The sequence below is a fragment of the Trichechus manatus genome, unplaced genomic scaffold (assembly GCF_000243295.1).
Source record: "Trichechus manatus latirostris isolate Lorelei unplaced genomic scaffold, TriManLat1.0 scaffold00031, whole genome shotgun sequence".
Lineage (NCBI taxonomy): Eukaryota > Metazoa > Chordata > Mammalia > Sirenia > Trichechidae > Trichechus > Trichechus manatus.
In genome coordinates, this window is record NW_004443967.1 from 19223877 (window position 1) to 19248866 (window position 24990).

General features: G+C 47.5%; 1 protein-coding gene across 1 annotated transcript in view; it reads left to right on the forward strand.

The window, feature by feature from the left end:
* The window catches only part of MGMT (O-6-methylguanine-DNA methyltransferase), a 281536-nt gene that overhangs the window by 226643 nt on the left and 29903 nt on the right, over positions 1–24990 (forward strand). The window contains exon 3 of the mRNA XM_023730061.1: positions 7439–7581. Within this exon, the coding sequence (XP_023585829.1) occupies positions 7439–7581 (143 nt within the window). The remainder of the gene's footprint in view (positions 1–7438; positions 7582–24990) is intronic.

Here is a 24990-nt window from a genome sequence, read left to right on the forward strand (position 1 = left end):
TCGGAAAAGATGTTTTGTAATATTTCGATGCTTTGGATTTTGTTAAGGCTTGCTTTATGGCCTAATATGTGGTCTATTCTGGAGAATGTTCTGTGTGCATTGGAAAAGAAAGTATACTTGGCTGCTTTTGGGTGGAGTGTTCGGTATATGTCTGTGAGATCAAGTTGGTCGATGGTATCATTTAGATCTTCCATGTCTTTGTTGAGTTTCTTTCTGGATGTTCCGTCCCTCACCAAAAGTGGTGTGTTGAAGTATCCTACTGCTGTTGTGGAGCTGTCTCTCTTTTCAGTGCTGTTATAGTTTGTTGTGTGTATTTTGGAGCCCTGTCGTTGGGTGCATAAATATTTATTATAGTTATGTCCTTCTGGTGTATTGACCCTTTAATCATTGTATAATGTCCTTCCTTATCCTTTGTGGTGGATTTTACTTTAAACTCTATTTTGTCAGAGATTAATATTGCAACTCCTGCTCTTTTTCGAGCGTTATTTGCTTGATATATTTTTTTCCATCCTTTGAGTTTTAGTTTGTGTCTTTAAGTCTCAGGTGTGTCTCTTGTAGGCAGCATATAGACAGATTGTGTTTTTTTGTCCGATCTGCCACTCTCTGTCTCTTTATTGGTGCATTTAGTCCATTTACATTCAGCGTAATTATTGATAGGCATGAGTTTAGTGCTGTCATTTTGATGTCTTTTTTTTGTGTGTTGTTGACAGTTTCTTTGTTCCACTTAATTTTCTGTGCTGAGTCGTTTTTCTTTATGTATTTTCTTTTCATCTTTTTCATTGTTGTTGATTTTGTATTTGCTGAGTCTTTATATTTTTCTAGTTTTTTTATTTTGACTTGTAGGATTGTTAGTTTCCTCTGTGGTTACCTTAATATTTACCCCTATTTTTCTAAGTTTATACCAGTCTTTTATTTCTTTGTATCTCCTTGACTTCCTCTCCTTGTGAAAAATCTATGTCTACATTTTTTAAGTCCCTCTTTTTTGTTTTAATGTTGTTATCTTTTACATGCTGTTCCGCATTTTCGGTGTTTTAGCTATGGTTTATTTTTGTGACTTCCCTATCTGGGTTGATATCTGGTTGCTCTGTCTGGTGTTCTAGTCTTGGATTTTTATCTGATGTTATTGCTTTTCTAACCAGAGGACTCCCTTTAGTGTTTCTTGTAATTTTAGTTTGTTTTTTGCAAATTCCCTAAACTTCTGTTTATGTGGAAATGCCCTAATTTCGCCATCATATTTGAGAGACAGTTTTGCTGGATATATAATTCTTGGCTAGCAATTTTTTTTTCCTTCAAGGCTTTATATATGTCATCCCATTGCCTTCTTGCCCACATGGTTTCTGCTGAGTAGCCCAAGCTTATTCTTATAGACTTTCTTTTGTAGATGACTTTTTGTTTATCCCTAGCCACTCTTAAACTTCTCTCTTTATCTTTGGTTTTGGCAAGTTTGATTTTAATACGTCTTGGTGACTTTCTTTTGGGATCTACCTTATATGGTGTTCAGTGAGCATCTTGGATAGATATCTTGTCATCTTTCACGATATCAGGGAAATTTTCTGCCGACAAATCTTCAATTCTCTCGGTATTTGCTGTTAACCACCCCCACCCCCGCCCCCCTTTCTGGTACTCCAATCACTCGTAGATTATTCCTCTTGATAGAATCCCACATAATTCTTAGGGTATCTTCATTTTTTTAATCCTTTTATCTGATCTTTCCCAAATAAGTTGGTGTCAAGTGCTTTATCTTCAATCTAACTAATTCTGACTTCCGTTGCCTCAGTTCTGCTCCTATGACTTTCTATTGAGTTGTCTAATTCTGACATTTTATTGTTAATCTTCTGGATTTCTGATTGCACTCTCTCTATGGATTCTTGCAGCCTGTTAAATTTGTCATTATGCTCTTTTCTAATCTTTTTAATTTCCTCTATTGCATGTTCTGCATTTTGCTTAATTTCCTTCCTAATCTCTTGAAGAGTTCTGTATATTAATCTTTTGTATTCTGCCTCCAGTAATTCCAAGAATTTTCCTCCTCTGGAAGATTTCATGATTCTTTATTTTGAGAGCTTGCTGAAGCCATCATGGACTGCCTCTTTATATGATTTGATATTGACTGTTGTCTCTGAGCCATCAATAAGTTGTTATGTTTATTTTATGTTTGCTTACTGTATCCTAGCTTCTTGGGTTTTTTTTTTTTTATATGCCCAAATAGATTGCTTGTGTGAGCTAGTTTGATTATTGGCACCTTTGAAGCGCTAATGTCCTGTCAACAGGTGGTTAGATCTTTTACTAGGTATGTAAGCTCAGGAGTCTGTCCACTCCTCCTGTATGGATTCAGCTCAGGTGCCCAGGTAGATAGCCACGAATTGTGTAGTGCCGGCTCTCACCTATAGTCCTAGACAGGCATGGATGATTGGTGTAGGCACAGGCATCTGGCTGCAGCAGGGGGACACACTCTGAGCAAGGCAGGGGGCTGGTTCTTGTCCCTAAGTGTCCAGGAGGTAGGCGTGTCCCTGTTCCCTGGAGCGCATAGGTGGGTAGGTTTTGCAGCTAGACTATGAGCACCCAATGCTGTTGGCTGTAATGACTGGGGGTGGGGGGGCATCTCTTATTCTTGGGCCCCTATCACAGGTGGCTAGGTGGCATGGGTGGAGCCACCCATCCTCAGGCTCCTGATGTGGGTAGGTGAAGACCCTACTTAATGGACAGAGCAGAGTCAAATGTCACAAACCTGCCACTTCACAGCTGAAACAGCTGAAGTTAGACTTCGGGTATATACCCTGTAGTCCTGCAGTAATGAGGGCCTACGCTGTTGAAACGGGCCCACGCAAGTCTATGCAGGGGGAAAGGCAGTCCGTGGATCCCTTATGCCTGTGTCTGGGCAAAGGAGCTGTGCCTACCCTGGGTTCCTGGCTTAGGGGAGCCGGCATTTTATTTTTTCCCGTTTGTTAATTTTTTCACTCTCCAAGGCCGGGAGAATGGCTCAGGGTGTGTGATGGACCCTACTTCCAGCCCAGGGTACTCAGCAATTGCTGAAGCTGGTCTGGGACCCAGTGCAGAGCAGGGAGTGGGGGGTAAATGGGAGAGAGGTTTTTCCCTGAGTGGCGTGTTTTTGATCCACGCAGTAGGCCATACACAAGTACTTATCTTTCGTGAAGGGCTGCTTCTCACTGTTTCCGGGTGGCCGTGTAGAGTCTCTGGTGCTGGGTCTCTCCCGGTGCGGAAAACGCTCCTCCCGCACACCGCCACCTGCCTGCCTCACTGCTCACCCCCGAGCCGATCAGGCCTGAAGGGCTCAGGCTCTCGCCAGGGCAGGTCTGGCACCTCCTCACTGCTTCTGAACCATCTCTCCCTCCCCCTGCCATTCAGTCTGGTTCCTCAACTTTGCCTTTGATGTTCAGGGCCACCAGATTGTCATACATAATCGAATCACTTGTTTTTTCGGGTCTTTGTTGTAAGAGGGTCCACTGGAAGCATCTGACTACTCCGCCATCTTGGCTCCAACTCTGGGTGCACTTAATTTAAGCGTGATGAAGTCACCTTCCAGCTTTCCTGTTTACCTGGGTGTGATGTGTGTTCTTCACAAGAACTCTTCAGTCACGGTCCTGTTAACATTAGCATGCTGGAATGTCAGCCTCGTGAAGCCAGGAGAGCCGTTTTCCTCTGAGGAACATCTGCACTCAGCAGCCTGACACCCTGAAGTTTGGGTTTTCCCTTGTATGCCTCAGCAAAGCTTTGCCACCTGCTTTGTTGGAAACATTATTTCAGAAGTGTGTTCTGGAGCATTTTAATGGCTTTTCCATGTCCTGGTTTGGGTTGAAGGGAAGACAGTTTGTATCAAAACAAGTTTGAAGTGCAGTTCGTCACTGGGCCATTCTTTCTCCACGTCCTGGAAGAGGGCAGCTCACCTGGCTTCTTACAGTGTGGAGACGCCATGAGACCTCACTGGGGACTCCAATGCCCTGGAATGCGGGGACAGGGTGCTGCTGTCCTGTCTGTCCTTAATAAGTCCCGGGACTTTTCAGCAGTTGCATCTTTTGGGAAGAAATCCTTAAACCAAATCGTATGCGATTTTAATTTTGCTGTATTAAGGTACCCGATACACCCCCCCACCATTGTCATATGTAAAAAAGCACTCAACAAGCCAGACTCCTCCCAGCCATTGGCCGGCACTCTGCTGCCAAGTTCAAAAAAATCCAGAGGGTCCCACGTCACGATGTTTGTCTCAGGATTATTATTCTCACGGTGCATGGTGTCCCCTGAGAAGGTCGTGCGAGATGAGGACCCAGGGTGCCCCTTCTCTGCATCAGTCCAGCTGCTACTGGGGCGGCCTTCTCTTGTCTCCGTCTATAGGTGCTGGGTTACCTTTCCAGCTGATTTCTGACCGTGATTCCACAGTGACTGAGGCAGCGGTAGTTGAGCAGGAGAATTCTCCCCTTCCATCCGGGAGACCTGGGTTTCATTCCTGGCCAAGGCGCCTCATGCGCAGCCACCACCCATCTGTCAGTGGAGGTGTGCATGTTACTGTGATGCTGAACGGGTTTCAGGGGAGCTTCCAGACTAAGATGGACTAGGAAGAAAGGCCTGGCAATCTTCCAAAAATCAGCCAGTGGAAACCCTATGGATCACAACGGTCTGATCCACAACCAGTCATGGGAATGGTGCAGTGCTAGACAGGGTTTTTTTGTGATGTGCATGAGATCGCCATGAGTCAGGGGCTGACTCAACAGCAGCTAACGCAATAACAACAATCCGTGGTGGTACCTGGCACCCCGTTGCCGTTCCCAAGCATTGACATTTTTCTAGAGACAGTGCAGAGGGCGACAGGCGCTTGCATTTCGGTGGGTAGGTGGGCTGCTGAGTTCATAGGGAAGACTTGGCAGTGGCATTTAGATGCACCTGGTCCACGGAGCCCGTAATTATTGGGGTTTCCAGGTGCATGGGTAGGGAAGCCTGGAGGAACTCCTCTGTAATAAGTGGGGCAGTTAGTGAGCCTGCTACCCTACAGCTATTTCAGAGACGAGTACAGTGAGGTTGAGGAGAGGGCAGGGCAGCAAATAAATTCCATTTTATTGTAGAAATGGAAATTTGTATTGTGGCTTTAAAAATCTGATTTTACGTGTGTGTTTAATGCCATTCATTTTAAATGTAGTGTCGTAAATCCTTGCTTCGGAGTCAAAGCTGTTTAATTACATTTCACCCACGAATAGTTATCTAATGCCAATAGAGAAAGAGTTAAAAAGGAGAACTACAGAGTAAATCAGAGGTTGAGATTTTTAGCACAAGCATAAAAAATCAATTTAAGATGAATTTTACTACTATAAAAATTCTTCAAATATCCTTTTAAGAGTGAGAAATGCTAGGAAGCACAGCTCACGTTTCAATCCCCTGGGCAGTGTGGAGGAGAGAGTACTAGACTGTGCAGCGCCTTGGCGGGCTGGGACGCCCCGTCGCTCAGAGGGACCCCCGAGCGAGAAATTACACTTGTAAGAGAAAGCAGGTTGGGATGGATGCAGAAGCCCCTCTTCTTGGTTTAAAATGCTCCCCCCCTCGAATGGAAAACATGTCTGACTGCCTCCGTGAACAACTGCCCCCTTTGTCATGAGACCAAAAGCAAACTGGATGGTGCCTGGCTACCAATAGTGACCATTTAGATCAAGGATTGTATAGGTCGAGGATGGTGCCCCAGCTACCAATACTGACCTTTTAGGTCAAAGATTCTATAGAAGAATCCTGATCAAGAGGGGGAAAATGCAGAACAGAATTTCAAATGCATATGAAATCCAGACTTTCTGGAGCCTTGGAGGCCGGAGACCACACGAAACTACTATCCTGAGGAAGTCTTTAAATCTTGAACTGAAATTGTCACCTAAAGTCATCTTTGAGCCAAATAATAGTTCAGCATAATTAGAAAAGAATGTCTGCATTAATCATTATACAGTTTTAAAGAATTATCTACATGTGATCCAATTGGCAACAGCAACTTGAAAGGTTAGATGAGAAGCTTGGGGCAGTGAGTTTGCGTTAATGATAGTGAAATAGTTTGGAAAAGGTTGTCGAGAAGGGCTGCACAACTTGAAGAATGTCACCAGTGTCAGTGAATTGTACATGGAGAAATTGTTGAAGTGGTGTGTTTTGTTGTGTGTACCAAAAGAAGATTACAAAAGAATGATAAAGAAGAGTAGAAAAAAATAAATACCCCTCTCCTCAAGTGCAGGCTTGCTTCCCAAGGAGCCCCCCATGGTAGTGTGGGGGACCCCCGAGGAGCCCCCATGGCAGCATGGGGGACCCCTGCGGAGCACCCTTGGCAGCGTGAGGGACCCCGAAAGAGCCCCTGTGGCAGCGTGGGGGACCCCCGAGGAGCCCCTGTGGCCGTGTGGGGGATGGCAGGCCAGAGCCCACAGCCTTGGAGACGAGCCATATCCTGGGGTGACCAGCATCCCAGCCCCACCTGTAGAAGGGTGTGCAGACAGGGCCGGCTGGGCTCCAGCTGCAGGAGGTGTTGAGCTAGGTGGTTGGTCCAGGGCAGGGCTTTGAACCAGTTAGTTCTGGTTCAAACCCCTGCTGAAAATTTGCATTTCTAATTAGTTCCCAGGCCATGCTAATGATGCTGGTTTGGGACCATTTCTGAGAACCACTAGTAGAACAGTGGTTCTCAAAACTTAATGTAAGAATTACCTGGGGATCTTGTTAAAATGTAGATTCTGATTCAGTGTATCTGGGGTGGAAATGTAAATTCTCGATAGGGTTTTGAACTGGAACAAGCTGGCTCAAAACCCTGATCCAGGAGTCCTAGGACATCTCTGTTCTCTGCATGCTTCCTCGGGAGGGAAACCCCCCATGGGTTGCAGGGGTCGATGGGAACAGTGCAGTGCACGCTGGAACAGCAGCTAGCTATATGGCTTCCCTTTGCACTGGGGTTGTATCTAGGTTATAATCGCTGTCCGGTTGCATATGAGCTGGCCCGTGGGGCTGCTTGCTGTTGGCATCATGGAGGAGCAGGGGTGGGGGGCCCTAGTTCACCTCAGTGTGCACCACCTCCTCTCCCCCATTCTCCCTCCATCCCAGGGGGACTTGGCATGCCTGTGGCTGTCCTTCCCCGTCGCATGCTTCCCGGTGCACGTGTGGGGCCCCAGCGGAAGTGCCCAGGTACACGACCAGTCTTCTCTGGGAACCCCCCACCTTTTCCCGGATGGTTGGGGTTTCCTAAAGCTGAAAGGTGGGAATGGGGTGGCCTGTCTTCCCAGCATGCCCGTGCCCCATTTCCCTAAGTTGGCATCTCTGGGGTCCTAACCCGAGTGCACAGCTGGCTGAGAGGACAGGACCAGGCAGCAGCGCCAGCCCCCAGCCCCTTGCCATGCAGCGGCATTGTTTCCTGCCTGCTTTCACGGTGAGGGGAGCCGGCTCAGAAGCTGATGAAGCTCTGCTCCTATCCCTTTTGCAGCCCCAGTGTGGCCACAGCGTCTCTCGAGGAAACAGCGGAGCCGCTGACCCAGTGTGCAGCCTGGCTGGAGGCCTATTTCCAGGATCCCGCGGCCGTCGAAGGGCTCCCCTTGCCTGCTCTCCACCACCCCATCTTCCAACGAGGTCAGTAACGAAGCAGCGCCCCATGTGTCCTTCAGGGAGTTCGCCTGATTAGCTATCACTTACATCACATTTATTGACTATTCCAGCCTGGTATTTTGACATCACCTACACCCAGACAGCATGTGGCCGAGCTGGCAGCTGTGAGGTCCTCATCCCCAGGCATTCTGAGGGCTGTGTTAGTCTTGGCACGTGGCCGCATAGTTCATGGCAAAGGCAGTAAAAATGATGCAGCTTGACTCCTGACTCTGCCCAGCTGAAAGGTTTAAATAGGAGCACATCTGAATGGCAGTAGAGTGTTCAATACGCTGATTGTTCCCTGAAACCCTCTGCGCGCCAGTTCCTCGGGAGGAGGTGCTGGCTGATGGCACTGCGTCCGAGAAGGTGGCAGCGCTCTCTTTTCAGATGAGTTCTGACTTCTCATCTCTGTCACTCTCGCAGATGTTACTTTCCTAACAGATGAGTTGAGAGTCCGTTACCTAAGACACCTGACGCCTGTGACAATCTAAAAACAGTTCCCCAGACTCGTTACTCTTTACGCTTCTGTTTGGATCTGCTCGATGCAGAAATGCGTTACGGCAGCTGAAGTCACGCAAGACACATACAGAATTTTCGCTTTGCGTAGTGGCTTTTTTCGAGTCATTTCTATATTAACGGGTATGTATTCATATACAGAATATATATGTATAAGTATAAACCAAACCCGTTGCTATGGAGTCAATTCCGACTCGTAGCGACCCTATAGGACAGAGTAGAGCTGCCCCGTAGAGTTTTCAAGGAGCGCCTGGTGGATTTGAACTGACAGCCTTTTGGTTAGCAGCTGTACCACTTAACCACTAGGCCACCAGGGTTTTCATGTGTAAGTATATACGTACATAATTAAGAGAAACAACTTACTTTTCCCCAAGACAAGGTAGATGTGAAGCAGTTTTGAATTTCAAAAAGGGATTTTCTTAATAATCAGTTGAGTGGTGTTCTAACCGCCGCTATGGTTTTATGAAGAAACGAACTTAAAAATGAGGTCGTGTTTTCCGGCAGGGGGTGGGGATGGGGCAGAGACACTCCTGAAATTTGAGCTGACGCCCAAGGTCGGATGAGTGGACAGGTAAGCCGTGAGCCTTTCTCGTCTGTAACGAGGTGAAGCCGTGCAGCCTTGATACCAGGTGTCTTGCGGCCCCCCTCGCGCCTTGCGGCCCCCACCTCGCACCAGGCAGAGCTGTTACCAAGGTTGCTCTTGGTAGGACTCCAGAGTTTCTAAGGGTCGTGAGTCCAGGACAGGGGCCTGGGGAGCGAGTGTGTGCCTTTGCAGGACACTCGCCAGATGCCCCAGAAACCACAGATGTGCAGATTGGTGAATGGGGGCACGGGGCGCACAGTGGGTGCTTCAGCCCCCCAGACTGCCTACCGCCAGGTCATCCGTCCGGCCTGCTGGTCCTGCTCTTCTCCAGGAGCCTGGCGTGCCAGGTTGAGCTGAGGATGTGGGGGTGTGGCGTGCCGGGTTGAGCTGCGAGCACAGGGGACTAGTGCACTTACTTTGCGCCCAGCACAGGGTGGGGATGCTGCTGTGCGGCCATAGGAGGCCCGGGTGTGGTTCTACTTTTCAAGCAGGGACTTGGGGGGTCTAGCAGAGGAGAACTCTTCTCTCTGTGGTAGCCATTTTGGGGTAGCCACCTAGCTAGCAGGAACAGGAAACAGGATGTGACCAGCAGATGTTCTTGTCCTTCGTTAAGAAAATTTCTCTAGTAAGAAAGAACCTGAAACTTCCTGTCGGCACCGGAAAGTGTCTTAGGAAGCCAGGCCAGGACTGTCTGTTGACTTCGGAGGGGAGGGAGGGAGAACGAGCTGGGAAAATTCCTGACGTTTACCCAAGGTTTGTGGGGTAGCTGTCCTGAAGATGCCGAGGGAAAGCTTACCAGGAAGTCATTCAGGCTTCGAAAGCTGGACGGTGACCCCTGGCCCCACAGAGCCAGTCCTGCTGGCCCAAGAGTGACGTCCCTCAGGTAGACAGGGCAGGAACTCGGAGGAGCACTGCGTCTGCTGGGAGATGGCCCAGGACCTGCGGACAGGGTGCGGTGTGGGGAGATGGCCCAGGACCTGCGGACAGGGTGTGGTGGGGGGAGATGGCCCAGGACCTGCGGACAGGGTGCAGGGGGAGATGGCCCAGGACCTGCCGACAGGGTTCGGGGGGAGATGGCCCAGGACCTGCGGACAGGGTACGGGGGGAGATGGCCCAGGACCTGTGGACAGGGTGCGGGGGGAGATGGCCCAGGACCTGTGGACAGGGTGCGGGGGGAGATGGCCCAGGACCTGTGGACAGGGTGCGGTGCGGGGAGATGGCCCAGGACCTGTGGACAGGGTGGGGGCTGGGAGATGGCACTGCGTCTGCTGGGAGATGGCCCAGGATCTCCGGAGAGAGTGTGGGGGGAGGACCAGTACTAGAAGTGACCAGGCCATCCCACACGGCCCCTAGGCAGCTGCTGCCCTGGCTGTGAACCGCCCACCCACCTGCCTGGGTCACCAGTCCTGCATCCAGGGGCCAACCCAGGCCAACAGCCAGGATGAGAGCAGGCCCTGTCCCTGAATTGAAGAGGTCAGCACTGGGCACTCTTCCCTGGCCCCAGGCTCTGGGGTCCTCCACAGGCCAGGCTACCCATCTGCCAGCTGGACCACCTCAGCCTCTGCCACAGGAATGGCCAGTGGGAGGGGAGAGAGGCCCTCGAGTGACCCCTTGGACAAGCCCAGGCACTTCCACCTGGGATGAGGTCCACTCCAGCGAGGGCTTGGGGTGGGACAGGACAGTCCTAGTGCCCCTCTGCCTACTGGTGCCCCAGGGTCTCAGAGATGGCCCAGACTTGGCTTAGTTTCAGGGGCCGTCTCTGGGGCATGGGGCCATTTCCTGGGGAGTGGGACCCTCCCGTCTCCCAGGGTTGGAGAGCCTCTTGAGGTTGGAGCCTGTCTCTCAGGGTGGGCCTGTCTCCTGGGGGTGGGGGCCCTCCTGGGGGTGGACCTGTCTCCTGGGGGTGGGGGCCCTCCTGGAGGTAGACCTGTCTCCTGGGGGTGGGGGCCCTCCTGGGGGTTGACTTGTCTCCTAGGGGTGGGGGCCCTCCTGGGGGTGGACCTGTCTCCTGGGGTTGGGGGACCTCCTGGGGGTGGACCTGTCTCCTGGGGGTGGGGGCCCTCCTGGGGGTGGACCTGTCTCCTGGGGGTGGGGGCCCTCCTGGGAGTGGACCTGTCTCCTGGGGGTGGGGGCCCTCCTGGGAGTGGACCTGTCTCCTCGGGGTGGGGGCCCTCCTGGGGGTGGACCTGTCTCCTGGGGGTGGGGGCCCTCCTGGGGGTGGGGGCCCTCCTGGGGGTGGGGCTCATCTCCTGGGATGGGCCATCTCTCGCATGTAGAGGCCTTCTTTGGGGTAGAGATGTCTCCTGGGGTGGGGCCTCCTTCTGTGGGGACCCTGGCCCCCAGCTAACTGCTGGCACTGCATGTCCCACACCTGAGCCTGGGTCAGGCAGGTTTTTTTAATTTAGCTTCATTATTTACTCCTGGGCAGGCACCAGGTGTACAGGTTTTATGGCTTAAAGAGGGGAGGTGGTGGATGGTTATAATAAAACTGCTAACGTGGAGTTAACGGGCACCAGCCCCCGATGGGGGCGCCCCTTGCTGCCCAGTGTTGGTGGGGCTGGCTGCCTCTCTAGTTGTGTCTTATGATGTCAGAGAAATGACCAATGATGGAAAGCTCCAGCCAACCTCTGGGCTCCCTGGAAGCCAGGGGTTAAGATACCGAAGGACAGCCTCTCTGCAGACTGAGAGGAATGGGGCGTCTTAACACAGAAGGAAGCTTTCCTTGGCAAGTTCTGTTTTCTACGCATTTTCAGTTTGGAGTATGTTTAACATACTTTTGAGTATCTTTTTTTTTTTTTTCTTCCTTCTAAGGCTTAGACTAGATCTGTGTATGTTAACTTTTTTTAAAGCGTATTTATAGTTAAGCTCACCGTCAGTCCTTATATTCCAGCACTTTTATGTGGTCTTCCTGCGGCCCTGGCGTGCACATGTTCCCACCTCCCCCTTCAGGGAGCCCACTAAGCCAGAGTGCCCTATTTTGCTGCTGAAACCTCTTCAGAAAACTGTCTCTTTCAAGATCCTTCTCTGAGACGAACGTGCTGTTCTTGACTCGTTTATTTTTTTAAGACCAGCCACAAAAATATACATTAAGGTGAAGCATGTAACGTTGCCGTTTTGTAGGTTAAAACTGGTCACATACTGGGAATTTCACATGGCCCAACTTCTTTCTTGAATGAGTTTGCAGAGTTTGATTAATAACCAGATAACTGTGTGAGTACCCGTGCTAAGAGACAGCTAGGCTGTCTTTCCTGACCAGGAGCCTGGGAGTCTATTGAGGCAGCTTTTCTCTTGGCCCCTGGCAGATAGGATTTCTCAGTTACCGGAAGTCAGGTTCATCCTGCTGGTGAAGACAATGAAGTGAAAGATGAGCTATTGAATAAAACATCATCTAATTTCTCATCCGAGTGTTTTTTTAGTACTACTCAGGGCATTTTCTGAGAAATAAATAATTACATCAATTTTTGGTTTTTGCTCTTCTGATATCCTGTTTCTGGCGGCTCTGATTGACAGCCAGCACTCTCCTGCCACGAAGAAGCATTTTTGAGGAGGCCAGTCCCTCCCTCTAAACCTCTTGCAAAGGTCAGGTTTATTTCTTCTGAATTCATTTTTCCCCAAGAAGTATTTATTTAATGGAACCATTCTTCTTGAAATAAATCTTTGCTTCACATCTCTTTCATAATGACGTATATAAACTTGTTCTCTGTTAACACTACCTAACTTCTTTATATTTACTTATTAAAAAAAAAAAGTCTCGCTTATTTGTATAACATGCCTGTCATGGTAGCCTTACAGGCCAGTGGCAATAGCAGTTAGAATAATGGAAGCGTTGGTTTGCCAAAAGCACTGTTCTGTCATGAGTTTGAGGAAGGCAGGCTGTCTTAGTCCCCTAGGCTGCACTAATAGAGTACTCCAGGTTGGTGGCTTTGAAGAACAGGCATTTCTTGTCTTGCAGTTCTGGAGACTAGAAGTCCAGATTCAGGGTGTCAGCAAGACCACACTCTGTCAGCTCCAGGGGAAGCTGCTTCCTTCTCTTCAGCGTCTGTAGCACCGGCGTTCGTTGTCGTTCCTTGGCTTGTAGCTGCATCTCCGCGTGACCTTTGTCTTCTTGCGTGTCTCTCTGTAGCTGTTCTCCTTTTGAAAGGACACCACTCCGATGGGGTTAGGACCCACCGTTTTCCATATGACCTCCTTAACTGGTAACATCTTCAAAGACACTGTTTCCAAACAAGGTCACTTTCACAGGTGCAGTGGTGGGGACTTAAACACGTCTTTTCGGGGGACACCAATCAAAATCCATAACACCCTTTTAAGCCCATTGCTGTCAGGTCGATTCGACTCATAACGACCCTTAGGGCAGAGTAGAACTGCCCCATAGTTTCCAAAGCTGTGACCTTTACGGAAGCAGACTGCCACATCTTTATCCCACCGAGTAGCTGGTGGATTCAAACCACCAAGCTTTCAGTTAGCAACCCAGTGCTTAACTGTTGCACCACCAGGACCCCTGACCTATAGAAAACTGAAATCTGCCGTCAGATACAGAGTGTGTGTCTCCTTCCGTCTCTCAGCCCCCTGCCCGTGGAGACCATCCTCTGGTAGCTGTGCCCCAGACGGCCAGTGGCGAGGAGATGGGGAGCAGGCCACGGAACCAGGCCGGCGTCGGGTCTTTCTGCTGCTTCTCCTGCCCAGCTGGGTAGAGGCTCCCTGGGCACCAAGCCACCCACCTGGGGGACGCCTGCTCGTGCTGAGAATACCCCAAGGCGAGGTGGCAACACCGGGGTGCGTGCGCCAGTCAATGAGCCTTCTCTCCGCTGTCTCACACCTGCTGGTTTTAAAAGCTGAGTTCTGAGTTTTCCTTTTAAAGTGACTGCAATGTACCTTTTTAAATGAAATATTTAACACTTTAATAATTCCTTCGTCACAGCTGTTAGCTTTTGGCTATGAAATCCAGTTGCATGACGGCTGTAAAACCTGCATTTCCTCAACCACCAGCTAGAAGGAAGTTCTTGTAACTCCGTTACGGAGCCTCCCAAGGACCCACGTTCTCGTACGTCTGTGTCTCTCCTCAGCCCTCCTTCCGGAAGGCTCTCTAAAGAAAGCCTCGCCCCAGAGTTACAGGAAAGACCCTTTTCTGTGAGAGTTAGTTAACTTCCCCACTGCATTCTGGAAGACAGTCACATGAGGCTGTACACGGTCCAGTGCAAGGCGAGTGGGTCCTGGACGGCCGTCAGACCGTGGCTGGAAAGGAGAGGGCCATCTTCACCTGAGGTCGTCGCTGGACGCGGCCCTTTAAGTTCAGTTCCATCCCCAAGAGCCACGTGAAGGCTCATCATCACTGTCCTGCCCTCTGCCTCATGGGCACATGCATCCAGGGTCCCCCCCAGCCCTGGTGGCACTGCACACCCCTCTCCCAGCTCACCTGCTGGCCAGGGTTGTCTCCCTGGACAGAAGAGACTCAGGCCTTTTCCACTGAGGGTCCTGCACCCTGTTCCTGCGTTCTTCAAATTCTCTTTGTAAGTGGGGAGTCCGTCCTAAGCTTGCCTACAAAGAGCATTGCAGCTGCGAGGGATGCTTTCTCCCTTTCAGCTTCCCCCAGAGGTGCTCAGCAGGAGGCAGGCTTTGTGTTTTCAGGGGGTTTGTACTGATGTTTTTGCCTGAACTTAAAAAAAAAGTTACCAATGTAAAGGGAGCTCATAGCTGAAACCAGAGATACATTTACAGGTTTGGTTTGGAGCAACCGCTGTTCTCCCTTATGTGAAAGGAAGGCTGATAGAAAGCGTTGACCTTGCTGAGAGATTGCAGAGCTGCGAAGTTTGAGAGCCTTCGAAGCTGGGCTATTGATTAGAACAGCTAACAACTCTGCACTTCAGTTAGGTGGGAAAGATACAGCTGGTGAGAATGTAAGTCTTTAAACCTTGGACCTGATGAGCTCCTTTCCGGGGAAAGCAGATGTGGAAGTCTAGGTCTGAGGCCTCTGAGGCTGACGCCGGAAAAGGTGAGGATAAAAGGCGTGGCTCAAGGCCGAGAGTGATGGCAGACCCCACACCCGGCGGTGACCAGGCAGGTGGCCAGAGGTCTCGAATTCACACGGGAGGCGCTGCCACCAATAGCCAGTGGTTTCTGTCCCGGAGAGCAAAACCCCAGTGTTGCTGTATTCTAGAACATGAAGGGAACAAACAACTTCAGTTGTTTAAAAACAAAAACAGGGCAGTGATCAGTTGACAAGTGAATGGTCTGCACTGTGTGTGAAAACCGTGTTGGTGACTGACATTGGGGGTGATGGAGCTGGGCACACCCCATTTCATCGGAAGAATTTAATGGCCCCCGACAGCCGGGGCTTCATCTCCCCGCCCAGAGCGTGCCTCCCTGTGGGGCCAGAAGGTGGATCTATGCCCCTGTTCTCCTGTTTTTCCTACGCTTTTCATCGGCTAATTTTGCAAGCAGATCGCCAGGCCTTCATCCCCTTGATGACTGAGGTGCCCCGGACCCAAGCCATGGTCTTTTCCTTCTCCTCACAGACGTGCGAACGTTAGATGATAAAAAAGACAGAAGAGGGACTAACGCGCTCAAACGGAGGTGTTGGCGAGGAATGTTGGCAGAAGAACAAGCGAATCAGTTTTGAAGAAATACAACCAGAATACCCCTCAGAAGCAAGCATGGTGAGACCTCAACTTGCTTGCTTTGGACGCGTCATCAGGAAAGACCAATCACTAGAAAAGGATGTGTTTGGTCAAGTAAAAGGCCGTGAAAACAAGGGAAGCCCTCCAGGAGCTGGATGGACACAGTAGCCACAACAGTGGGTTCACAGAGACCGACGATCAGGAAGATGGTGCAGGACTGGGCAGTGTTTCGCTCTATCGCATATCATGTTGCCAAGAGCTGGGGCCAACTCAGTGGCAACAACAACAACAGCAGCAGTTTCTCTGTTCAGAGCCATTTGGAAGGTGTCTGGATATTTTTGGCCAAAACATACGCTTTTTTCTTTAAAAATCCCAGCTGACTGAAGCTGTAGGCTCCTCTGGAGACCTGAGCAGTGAAACTGGCAGTTGGAGGGGAGATATTGCTCCAGGTACCGAGTGCTGACCTAGTTCTCAAGTATCTAATGTAGACCCAGACTCAGGACTGCTGATAGACTTTAACATGCTCTTAGCCCACAGTGTGGCCCCAGACTCACCATCATGGGAGATTGTAATACAAACCCCACCCCTCTCCTGTGGAAGAGGTTGCTTCTGTGATGCTGGTAGTGGGCTGTGGTTCTCCTCTAGTCGCGGGTCCCCCAAAAAACCCATCGTGTCCCTGTGCGAGGAGCCCTCTGATTAATCAGTAATTACCCACGGCTCCTGGAAAGCTGAGTTAAGTGAAAGTTCCATCCTAGATCTAAGAGGTGGTCAGATCCGAGGTTCCCTGAGGTTTACATGAATCAGGGAAAAAAAATGAGCTTGAGTACGCCTTCCCTCAAGGCCACTGGGGTCACACTGTGTAATTTAACCAAGCTTCAAAGGCAGCCAAAAGGGCTTCTTGAAAGTCAGCTACTTTCAAACCTTGCTGGCGGTGAGTAGGTTCTCTATTACAAATAAATAATGCTGATCGTATTTGAATAATTTTTTTCTCACTGAAATTGATCTTTTATTTAAAATGACTGTAATGGGTAGAAAAACAACAGCTGAAACTCAAAACAATTTGCTTAATTGGAGATTAAAGTAGGTGCTTTGCAGGAGAGCGATAGAGGTGATAGTCTTGACGCTGTGCGGGCAGTTATAACCAGGAAGACTTAAAATAACCACCATCCTCCCAAAACACAGCCTGGGTGTGCGGCATTTACAGCAAGTAACGGGGCGGAGGGGAGCAAAAGAAAAAGCCCCACAAAACCCCAAACCTCAGAAATTAACATCCGCTTAGGAACACAGTGGCAAGGACTTTCTGTAGCAAATTTTTTTTTTTTTTTTTTTAATATGTTATTGTACTTCAGGTGAAGGCCTACGGAACAAATAGTTTCTCATGAAACAGTAGTACACATGTTTTTTTTATGACATTGGTTAACAACCCCACAACACATTAACCCTCTAACTTCTCAACCTTTTTTTTTTTGGTGAAAATACACATAGCCAAAGATACACCGTTTCAAAAATTTCTACATACACAGTTCAGTGACATTGACTGCGTTCTTCCAATTGTGCTGTTAAGATGAAGGCTTACAGAACAAAATAGTTTCTCATTTAACACTTACTACAAATGTTGCCCTATGACCATGGTTAACAATCTCACAACACATCAACAATATCCTTACTCAACCCTGGGTTCCCTATCACCAGTCAGTAGCAAAATTTTTACAGTTCTTAAGATGAGAGCACTTCAAAAGTGCTTCTCGAACTCAAATTGTAAGTACTGCTTTTTACGCGAAGATATTCACAGTGAACTGTAGCTAACCTCTAGCATAGTCATTAAACAGTAAACTGACAAAAGCTTCTGTCAAAAATAAGAAGTCACCCTTCATTATGTTGTCGCGTTTAGAAAGATCTTCCACAGCATCCTAATGTTGAGTCGGTGGGCACAGCCGCGCAGAGTAACAAGTAATCGGGTTTCCGCCAACTAAGAAATGTAAACTGTATTGTCATCCTCGTCTGTAACTTTTCATTTGAAATGGGCTTTGAAAAGTCAGCATTTTCTATAAAAAACAGACTTCACCTTAATGTGCTTTTTTCAGTTTTATTCCCACTCTGGCGCTTCCAAAGAGAAGGCTTCAATTACTATTAATATTTTGGTGCCACAAAATATTATATATTCACATTTTAATAGGTAATGTTAATACATTTTGGTATCACTCTAGCAGAAATAAATAGAATTCTCTCTATTACCAGCAGAGAAAATGACATTTAAATGAAAAGGTGCATAGAACTGCACTGCAAGTTATAAATGTGCTAAATATGTAAACACTGATATCAAATGAATGGCAGGGATGCTGGAAGATTATTCATTGTAGGACCGAAAGTAGAACTGTTACTGAAATCATTTAATGGCTTTAACATGCGTGGTTTTTACCTCCAACTGTTATGTTCCAGCTGACTCAGAATGTAAGATATATGAGTATACCTCTCTCTTTAAGGAGCCCTGGTGGCACAGTGGTTAAGAGCTATGGCTGCTAACCAAAAGGTCAGCAGTTCTAATCTACCAGCGGCTCCTTGGAAACCCTATGGGGCAGTTCTACTCTGTCCTATAGGGTCGCTATGAGTCACAATTCCACTTGATGGCAACGGGTTCTCTCTTTAAAGATTGTGTTTTGCGTGTCAGGATGGAAAAATCAGACATATACATGGAGGAAAACCATGTCTTTCGTTCAGAGGCGTGCGGCCCTCGGAGTGGTTTACACGACCACAGGAGTGTCACCCGAACAGGAGAGAGACCCTGGACACTTCCAGCCCCATGTCCGTATTTTAATGCCATACAGTTAGCTTCTTCTTCTGAAGAAGAGTGAAGGAAGGGAAGTCTGTTTCGCTTGTAAGCGCTTCCCTCAGCTACCTAAGATCCCGTATGTTAAGATATTAAGGTATTTGTCCTGTAAGATCAATCGGGATAATGTTTGGGGAAGTAGTACTTCCAGTGAGCCCTGCCCCTCAGCCAGCATAAACGTACACGACCTCTCTCTTACTATGGTGACTACTTTTTCTTTGATTGAGCACTGCTGTTAATTGTTGCAGAAAACACACCTGACTGGTTATTGTGTACAGAAAACAACCCGTTCACACGCGCACATGTCAGTGTGCATACGCCGTCTGCCTTTTAAAAGATGCACACTCCTTCCTCCGCTGGGCTGCACTGGGTTTTTCCCCCAGACAGTTGTATTTTCTTTTCAACCCCTTCTTAGACCGTCTTCAGCAGACCCAGCGGCCGAGCTCAGGAGCCACGAGGGCCTCTGACTTAGCCAAGACTGACACTTTCCATAGAAAACCCGCATTCCTTCCCCTTCTCAGGATAAAATATGCAAGAACCAACATCAATGGCATATCCCCCGGTCTCTCTGATGTTCGAGAGCAGCCGATGTTAAAGGCCACCTGAGAAGGCTGTCAGACCTAACCTGTTTGTGGCGAGTGTCAAACAGCGCAAATCTAGCTGAATACGGTGGTGTCATTCATTTGCGAATCGCATCCTTGAAAATAACCGTGGAAGAGCCAAATCGGTTTAAAAGAAGATAACAAAATGGTTTAAGCTACTTAGGCTGAATGCCAATTATATTTTAATATTCAACTGAGCACATTTTACAAAGAAAAAAGGCCACGTTGACGCATGCATAACTCATTGGCAGCGTCGAGCAGCTGTGCCACTCGGTTGCCCGAATCACTTGGTGCACCTTAGTAGCATGGTAATTTAGTGGAGAACTACCTGAGTGATGGCATTTTCAATGAGCAGGTAACCTACAGAGAATTTTTATATGGTTATGAGTTCTCTGCTCCGGCCCGGCAACACAAAAATACATCAAGACCAATTACGGTATCAACTTCCAGCGTGATACCCTCGCCACGCAGTGCGTGTATTTCTGCCCCAGGCATTTCAAATTGCATCTAATTTGAAATCTTTGGGGTTTTAATTAAATTTCAGAATATATGGAATTCTTCATTAGTACCTGCTCTGAATAGCAGATGATCCTTTCTCTCAGTCTGTCGTTAAAGAGGTCGGCTGCGGTAAATAGCATGTTCAGGAACTGATCATTTGTGGGGCCTGGATACAAGAACAGAAATCGTGAAATGCAAAATAATATCAAAAAGATTATTAGTCCAGGGAGAGTCTCTTGATTTGTATTTTAATGGAATTTTACATTTCTCTTAATGATTTGCAAATTGTCCTCTGATTATAAGATGCATTAAGCTTTTCATTTTAATGGCAAAGACACAGCCATTAGCAGAATTTTTCTCCTGTCTTCTTTTTAGAGTGCTTCCCTGCAGCAGATAAATATTGAAACCATTAACACCTTTTGATGTGCGTTGCTGACTGCATTTCGGTCCTATGTGGGCACTGTGCGTCTCCATGTTAACACCTAGCCAGGGGCCCAACTCCCTTCGCCTGGGGACAGGTGAACAGCGGTCACCCCATGTTTCTTTTCCTAGAAAACACGACTCGTTGTTAAAATTTCATTGGGCGGTGGTGTTTATTTGTGTTAAAGCTAATGCATTTAAATATTATTAATGGCCTAATTTGTATTAATACGAGCTCGCCTGGTCCGTGGAAAGGTTGACAGCGCTCGTAGCCCCCTGCCCTGCTCCGCTCTGTAGGTCTGGCCATGAGGGAGAGAGGAACGGGGGGCTCAGTGGAGATTTCAGAAACTAAGTTTCATCTCTCCATTTACGACAGGTCGGGAGAGAACTGCACAGACCTGGTTCTGGGTTAGCCAGTTGGCCCAGGGCAACCACAGCACGCCCACCACGCCGGGCACTTGGCTCTGGTTTGACCTCTGCGGGCCTTACAGCCAGGACTTCTGGTCCCCTAAAAGTATCTATGATTTACATGACTGGAGCTACAAGGCACAGATTATAGGTCCTGCTTCATCTGCTCAGCGTGTGGGGACCCGGGGCGTTGGCCGGCGGCCGGAGAGGCGCAGGTTCTGGGCTGGGTGTTTCACGCAGTGAGAACCCTGGAAAGGCGGGCCTGTTTGATTTTATAATCAGGAAAACGGAGGCTGAGGGGCTGGAGGAGAGCCATGCCGTGCTGGGGGCTGCAGTGGCGGGGCAGAAGAGCCTCCGAGAGCCCCCGGTGAACGTGCTAGGCCGGCTGCTGGCCCCTCTGTGATCAAGGGGAGTTTTCACTCCAGGTGACTCAGCTGCCCAGAAGAACTACTACTAAGCCCCGCGGCTCTCGGCAGCTACTGCCTTCACCTCCACCCTTCGCAGTGGCCCAGCCCCATGTCCCAGCGTCGGGGGTATGGAGCCAGGTGGGCCTTGTGCTCTTCCTTCAGCCTTCTCTGGTGAGGGTCTTCTTCCTGCAGTTCCTGGGAGCTCTCCCTGAGCCCACCTCGGAGCTCTCCCTGAGCCCACCTGGGCATGCATGACCAACCCAGGCTGAGACGGCAGCTAGGTGTGTGCAGCGCAGGCACCATCATTGACCGAGTGACCTGGAGAAGCTTCCATACCCTTCCTCAGCTCTCACCCCCGTCTGTAAAGTACGGATACCAGCAACGATATGTAAGATGGTCAAGAAGATGGGATGAGACCCCCCCCCCCGCAAAGCCCAGTACAAGAAAAGATGGGTGCCTTTCACAGCTGAGCATTTCCTGTACAGCCCCAGCAGGGGCTTACCCTACCTCACTGTTGCTTCAGCTCAAGGAAGATTCACGCGATTATTCTCAAGTGCTGTCTCTGCAGGCAGCAGCACTGACCAAGGACACCTGTCCACAGCCCTGCGGGTACCGCCAGGTGCAGAGGGCATCGGGCGGCACAGCTGCCGCAGCACCACGCTATTCACGGAGAGAGCAGTTCAGTCTGTATTCTCTCTCACATGAACTAGCTAATGGAGCTAATTAGGGTTTTAATTGGAAAAGGAATTTTTTTCTCCCCCACTCACCATTAAGTTCTAAGCCACAAAAAATGGCCACAGGAAAGGACTTCTGGGCTCGGGGACACGGAAATCCTGTGCACACGTTCCAGGGCCCCAGCCACAGAAGAGAATGAGTGTGCACGTGGCGGCTTCACAGTTGCACAGGAGCCAGGCAGGGGCCCCCTGTCACTCTCTGACTTCTGGAATCCTCCACCCTGCTCTGCTCCGTGAGCCCTACTCATTCCTCTGGTCCCCGTAGGAGTCACTCTTCCATGGAGCCCTCTCCGACAACTGTGAGCTCTTTGTTCTTCCACTCGCTTCTTCATAAGCATTGGCTGAGCACTTCGAAGGCTTCCTTCAACGCTCCAAGGATACTGTGGTGAATGAAATGACCTCTAGTGGGGGCAGCCAGAGATGGGACTGGAGAGACAAAAAGCGAATGAATAAAACATGATTTTGACTCACCTGTGGTCCGAGAGGATCTGTAGGTGTTTGCACCCTGGCCGGCACGTCTCCTGGGACTGGGACGGGAGGGCATCTGCTTTACCAAAGCACCCGGGTATATCACAAGTGGCAATGAGCGAATGAATGCATGAACTGTCAGCCTACTTTGGGAATGCGTTTAGTCTCCTTGGGCCTGGGTTTTGCTTGAGGAAAGAGAACACTGGTTTCTAGACTCTGGAACATCACGGAGCACTAAAACTTCAAACATTTGGGGACTAACTTATGATAGGCAAAGTTTAATTTTGCCTATTAAAATATAATTTTAAGTGGACCATCTCTTGTATGATTGCTGTTATTCCATTAAAGAATGTTCATTGTAACACAAAAGGGGTAGAAAGGACGTGATCTCTAACAAAGAGCCATCCTTTAAGGCTGGACACACTTGACTTCGTTCTCATTCACCGATAGTCCATATACTGGCACCAGCCCGTTTGCCAGTACTTGGAAACCATAAGCATAGAAAACCACAAAATCCACATTCTCCAGAGAATTTAGATTCTAATGGAGTTCAGTTTTCCATTGTTATTTTCTGAGATGGAATGGAGAGTGGACAGCTCACTTGGCCAGAGAGGACAGCCTGTGCTCTCCATGCCTGGAATGAGGTGAGGCCTACCCCAGTCCTCCCCACCCACCTTCCTTCTCCTCTCCCAGGTCTCCTCCAGCCCTGACACTGAGCCAGCCAAAGACAGCATTTTAATTGTGGGATTTCCATCTTTGATGAAATGTATGTTTCCCACTTAGCCTTGGGGGATCCCTATTCTTGGGGAGCAGGGTGATAGACAAGATAAGGTCCTGGCCTGTGCAGAACTGATTGAAAGCCTGCTGCCTTGAATGCTCATTACAGGTCTTTATGAGATGTAGCCACACCCACGTCTGGTACCATAAATGCTCTTCATCATCCATACCTGGACCTCTGATTCAGTTGCTGTGCGTTTGGGGCCATCCTTCACTTCTGGTACAGTAAATGCTCTTCATCATCCATACCTGGACCTCTGATTCAGTCGTTGTGCATTTGGGGCCGTCCTTCTAAGCATTGCTTCTTGCTGTGCAAAATAGGAGGTGAGGCGGTATGGGGAATGGGCCACACAAGACTTACTCCATGACATGTGCTGAAAGGTTTGCCTTGTGTTTCTTAGTCAATTCCTGGTTTAATTGTTTTCTTGTTACTTGCTCGTTTATCCTATAAGTAGAAGACAGAAAAAATAAATACTGTTAATTGAGGGTTCTGCTTAATCAAGATTGTTTTGAATCCTTTATTCCCTGGTACTAAATTGAGCATTCCAAGAAGAGCACAAGAGTCTTCATATTATTTGAAGGAAGACTTCGATAAATCAAAGATGCATATTCCAAATCCTAGAAAACCACTAAAAAATAAACCAGAATGTACAGGTAATAAGCCAATAGGGAAGATAGAACACTAATTTTAAAATTATTTATCTAACAAATGGCAGAAAAAGAGGGAAAGGGGAACAAAGAACAGATGGGAAAAATAGCAAGTTGGTAGACTTTAAACCAAACCATATTGATAATTACATTGAATATAAATGGTCTTAAGACTCAAAAGGCATAAGTTAAAAGTCTGGATTAAAAACAAGAGTCCACTATATACTTTCTGCAAGACACAATTTTAGAAGATTAAAGGCAAAGACTTGTGCAAAAAGGAAAGAAATAAAAGGCATACCTATCAAAAAGAAATAAGTAAAACTACCTTTATTTGTAGTACACAATTGTTAACATAAGATAACTTAAAGAATTCTCAAGATAACTATTAGAACAAATAAATGAATTTAACAAGATGTATGATACGATTTTAATATATAAAAGTTGTATTTTTATATAATGAAATTTTAAATTTTAAATGAAATTAAAAACAACTACATTTACAGTAGTGTCAAAAATATGAAGTATGTGAGATTAGCTTTAATACAAGATATGCAAGACCACTCAAACATACAAGACATGGCTGAGAGAAATTAAAGAGGACCTAAGTAAATTGATGTATCTTGGTCAGTGGAAGAGTCAATATTATTAACATATCACTTCTCCACGAACTGTCCTGTATAGTCAATGCAATCATGATTGCCAGCAGGCTTTTAAATTCCTAGCTGATTCTAAAATGATGTGGAAATGCAAAGGGCCTAGAATATCTAAAGCAATCTTGAAAAAGAAGAATGAAGTTGTAAAACTTACCTGACTTACTATAAATACTATACTTACTATGTTTGGTAAAGTAGAGGGTCATCAAAAAAGAGGAAGACCCTCAGCAAGGTAGACTGACACAGTGGCTGCATCAGTGGGCTCAAGCGTAATAACGATTGTGAGGATGGCACAGGACTGGGCAATGTTTCATTCAGTTGTACATAGAGTCGCAATGAGTCAGAACCGACTCAACGGCACCTAAGAACAACAACAACATCCTGTACTTACTATAAATCTACGCTCATCAAGACACTGGTACTGGCATAAGGAACAAAAATCAGTGGAACAGAACAGCCATCCACACTTTTACAGTTATTTTATTTTTGACAAAAACTCTAAAGTCATCAGTGATGAAAGTAGAGTCTTTTCAACTAATGGTGCTGGAACAACTGGATACCCATGTGGGAAAAAAAAAATTAACCTTGACTCCTACCTCACACCATATACAAAAATCAATCTGAGACATAATCGTGTACCTAAACATAAAGCTAACACTCTTAACAAAAAGAAAACATCAAATATCTTCATGATTTGGGTAGGCAAACATTTCTTAGAACACAGAAAGATATAACCGTGAAAGAAAATATCAATAAATTAGACTTTATTAAAATTAAAAACTTACGCTCACTAAAAGACATCATTAAGAAAGTGAATAACCTACTCCGACCAGAACTGAATGAAGCTTGAAATCGATAATAGAAAGAACAAATATGTGGAAATTAAATGACACGTTCTTAAGTAACCAGTGAATCAAAGAAATCACAAGTGAAATTAGAAAAATCCTTACGGGTGGATGAAGTAAAAAACACAACATATCAAACAGCGAAGTAGTACTCAAAAGGAAATTTATAGCAGTAAATGCCTATGTTAAGAAAGAAAAATCTGAAATCAATAACGCCTTAAGGAACTAGAACAATAAGAGCAAACTAAACCCAAAGGTAGCAGAGGAAAGAAATAATAATGATTACAGCAGTGATAAATGAAAAAGAGAATAAAAAAACAATAGAATTAAAGTTGGTTCTTTGAAAAAAATTTTAAATATTGACAAACTGTTAGCTAGATTAAGAAAAAAA